This window comes from Tarenaya hassleriana, unplaced genomic scaffold (assembly GCF_000463585.1).
Source record: "Tarenaya hassleriana unplaced genomic scaffold, ASM46358v1 Cleome62, whole genome shotgun sequence".
NCBI lineage: Eukaryota > Viridiplantae > Streptophyta > Magnoliopsida > Brassicales > Cleomaceae > Tarenaya > Tarenaya hassleriana.
This window is the reverse complement of record NW_010968712.1, coordinates 142,535-145,934: the sequence shown is the minus strand read 5'-3', so window position 1 is coordinate 145,934 and position 3,400 is coordinate 142,535. Positions and strand designations below refer to the sequence as shown.

The 3,400-nt window shown below is 37.7% G+C and overlaps 1 protein-coding gene across 3 annotated transcripts in view; it reads left to right on the top strand.

Moving 5' to 3' along the window:
* Positions 1 to 2,568, top strand: part of LOC104799902 (tRNA (guanine(37)-N1)-methyltransferase 2) — a 3,601-nt gene extending 1,033 nt beyond the window's left edge. Inside the window, exons 2-10 of one of the 3 annotated variants that reach the window (XM_019200880.1) lie at positions 7 to 105; positions 333 to 431; positions 502 to 624; positions 719 to 885; positions 1,189 to 1,259; positions 1,543 to 1,685; positions 1,781 to 1,892; positions 1,972 to 2,084; positions 2,223 to 2,568. In XM_019200880.1, coding sequence (XP_019056425.1) covers positions 7 to 105; positions 333 to 431; positions 502 to 624; positions 719 to 885; positions 1,189 to 1,259; positions 1,543 to 1,685; positions 1,781 to 1,892; positions 1,972 to 2,084; positions 2,223 to 2,366 — 1,071 coding nt within the window. In that variant the 3' untranslated portion in view covers positions 2,367 to 2,568. Of the gene's footprint in view, positions 1 to 6; positions 106 to 332; positions 432 to 501; positions 625 to 718; positions 886 to 1,188; positions 1,291 to 1,542; positions 1,686 to 1,780; positions 1,893 to 1,971; positions 2,085 to 2,222 lie in introns of those variants that run through there. The other 2 variants (XM_010522586.2, XR_002023663.1) reach the window with 2 other exon arrangements.
* Positions 2,569 to 3,400: the final 832 nt, after the last annotated feature.

Here is a 3,400-nt window from a genome sequence, read left to right as displayed (position 1 = left end):
AAAGAGTATGGGAAGAGAGGGAAGTGGAGAGGCTCCACAAGATTGTTGCTTTTGGATGAGAAATTTTCCGGCAAGGGAGTTCAAGAGCTACCTGAAGCAATTAAGGTTGTCCTCTTCCTCTGTATTATACCAGAATTAGGGAATTTTCAAGGTCTGGATGAGAAATTTCCCTGGTATGGTTTGTGTTGATTCAGTATCTTCTGTTGTGTGGTTGTCTCTATTCGATGGCATTGACATTATGGTTGAACCTAACTCCGAAGTCTTTTCTAAGTTTATGATGTTCTTGTTGGATCTAATTGAGAAATATGTCTGAATTTGATTGTGTTTGTCAGGTTCTATTCATGGAAAGTGAAAGGGGCGGAACAAACTCTATCGTAGAGCTAGTAAAATGCAAGCTTACTTTGTTCTATGATTACTGGCCAATGAACCAGGTAATGACAGAATTTTCTACTGTCTCTCATCAATAATGTGTGATGGATGTAAACAAAACGGTAATTGTAGATATTGGAGGCTTTACTTCCAAAGGGTATGATCGTCCCTTCAGCTTTCGAGATGGTTGGACATATCGCACATTTAAATCTGAGAAACGAGCATCTACCATACAAGAGGGTCATAGCCAAGGTGGTACGCTTGAGACATTTTTGCTATAGTTGAAACAAGAATTGACCAGCTTCGGCAATTGAACCTTACGAGCTTATCACCTTTTGTGTTTTCTCAGGTAGTTCTGGATAAAAATCAGCCAAAGATTCAAACCGTGGTCAATAAGATCGATCCTATTCACAATGACTACAGGACCATGCAACTAGAAATTTTAGCCGGAAATCATTCCCTCGTGACCATGGTTGTCGAGAATGGACTGCGTTTTCACGTTGATTTAGCAAGAGTGTATGTCTATTCTTCCTCTCATACCCAAAAGAAAAAAACTTTTACTGGATTTCAGGTGATAAAAAGCATGCCTTGGAGTGTTTGAGTGTCTTGGTGATCCACTTGGCCCGTTAAAGGCTTTTATCTCTGTTCAGTGATCAGAATCATTCTCAAGAAAAAGTATCCGCCATCAGTTCTGATTAAACGAGGCCTAAATCTGCATCGATATCGGATAATCATGTCTACTTGCAGAAGCATTTTCATGCGAGTGATGTTCTTTTGCTCGGTAATTTGACACTTTTCTTTGTTTTTTTCCTGTGCAAGATATTGGAATTCAAAACTAGCAACAGAGAGACAGAGGCTTCTGCTTGGATTCAATCACAATGATGTTGTCTGTATGTTTGCTACTTAGTACTTGACTCAATGGTACATCATAAGAATCATTGGTTATTCTCTCTATAGATTTCATCATCTCTTATGGAACTTGGTTGGAAGCTTTATGTGTTTCTTTCTAGCAAAAATCCTAATCCTTTGATGTTTTCTGTTGCATCTCAAGCATATATATATATATATTGCCCGTAGACGTTTTTCTGTCGGCCCTGTTTATGCATGAAGAGCCTTGAGGTGGAATTCCAATCTATCTTATGTGCCTCCATTTCATGTCTCTGTAACTGTCAGGTGATGTTTTTGCCGGGGTCGGTCCGATCGCCATTTCTGCATCAAGGATCGTAAAACGCGTATACGCAAATGACTTGAACCCTCAAGCTGTGGAGTATATGGTACAGAACAGTGTTCTGAATAAGCTAGAGAAGAAAATGGAGGTACCCCATTTGAGAACTGAGTTCTTACATTTATGATTCTTTTCGAAACCATTGCTAAACATATCCCGAATGCTGAATCTTATACCTTTTTCTAGATCTTTAACATGGATGGACGGAGATTCATAAAGGCTATGTTTTCAAGCGAAAAAGCCCGGAAAATCACCCGGGTAGTGATGAATCTACCAAACGACGCCACTGAATTTTTAGGTTTGGATTGAAATCTCATTCTCTGTCTTTTTTTTTTCTTACACTCATAATCCCTTGCCATGATCTTCTCTGCTATTAGATGCTTTCCGGGGAATATACAGCGACAGGCCAAAACACGAAGAATATTCTTTCCCGATCATCCATGTGTACGGATTCTCCAAGGCTCCAGACCCAGAATTCGATTTCCACGAGGTCAGAGATTCGGTCCAAAACCTTGCACATCTCATAATCATTTTCAAGTCGACCCATGAAACATGTTCTTGTGAATCTTTACTGATGATTTCTGTGTTAATGATTGAATTATGTTCTTGTTTTCTGATTTGAGTGCAGCGGATAAGGATCGCCCTATCGGAGGTGGCTTTCGACGTCAAAATGCGTAAGGTACGTCTCGTGGCTCCCGGAAAATGGATGTTATGTGCCTCCTTCGATCTTCCGAGGAGCGTAGCCTTCTCCAGAGCAAAGGTAGATGCTTAAAATGAAAAAGTTTAGGAATATAGGGGTACATTTGCAAATACAAAATTTTGCTTTGTAAAACACTCACTCGCATTCATTCTTTCCTTGTATGTATGTATGTATGTATGTATGTATGTGTGTGTGTATCGGCGGATGGTACAATGAATTTGTTAAAGCACACAACCAAACAGATGAAAGGGACACATCTTTGATGCATCATTAATTTAAGACCAAACAAAACAGACCGTAAAGGCTTTTACTTTGACATGAGAAACAGACTGTATGTATATATATATATATATATGTGTGTGTGAGTGTATATACATATGTATATATATATGTATGTATGTATCTGATGCTCAGTTTGGGATTTGCCGGTCCAGATTTCACCATCATTTTCAACATTGCTTCTGATCAATGTCTATTCATTTCCATATCCTTAGCACATTTTCTTCATTATTGCCAATTATGCGCACTTATTTTTGTCTAATTCTGATTTGCAATTACCACTCAAAATATGTTTAGGCACAATAAAATCCGTATAAATGAAGAATATAGACAATGTATTTTTGCTTTGGAAAATCATAGAGAAACCCTAATCTTGTTAAATTCTTTTTCTATAAATTTTCTGTATTTTTTTATCAGTTAGAATTTAGAAACATGAAATTTGTACCAATTTTGAGCTGTGGAGACTTCCAGGGGCACAATGGTAAATTCAGGCTTTAGGTCTCCTTTTGCAAACTGTACCATTGGGAGAGAGAGAGAGAGAATCTCAGTTGGAGATTGAGATCTACAGTAATGATATTATGAAATCTGAAAATAAATTTAATAAGATAAAAAAAATGAAATAAAATAAAAGTGGTCCTCAGGATTTTTTTTTTAGGAGAATTTGAAAGGTTGCATGCAAATGGATAGATAAGGAGGAAGATGTATAAAGGCACAACTAACAGTTGCCCTCTTGGAAACCCCCAAAAAAAAACTTTTTTTTTTTAGTTTCCTTTTTGGCAAACCTCTCTATGATTCAGATTCTCTCACTGCCAAACACCCTCTTTCCC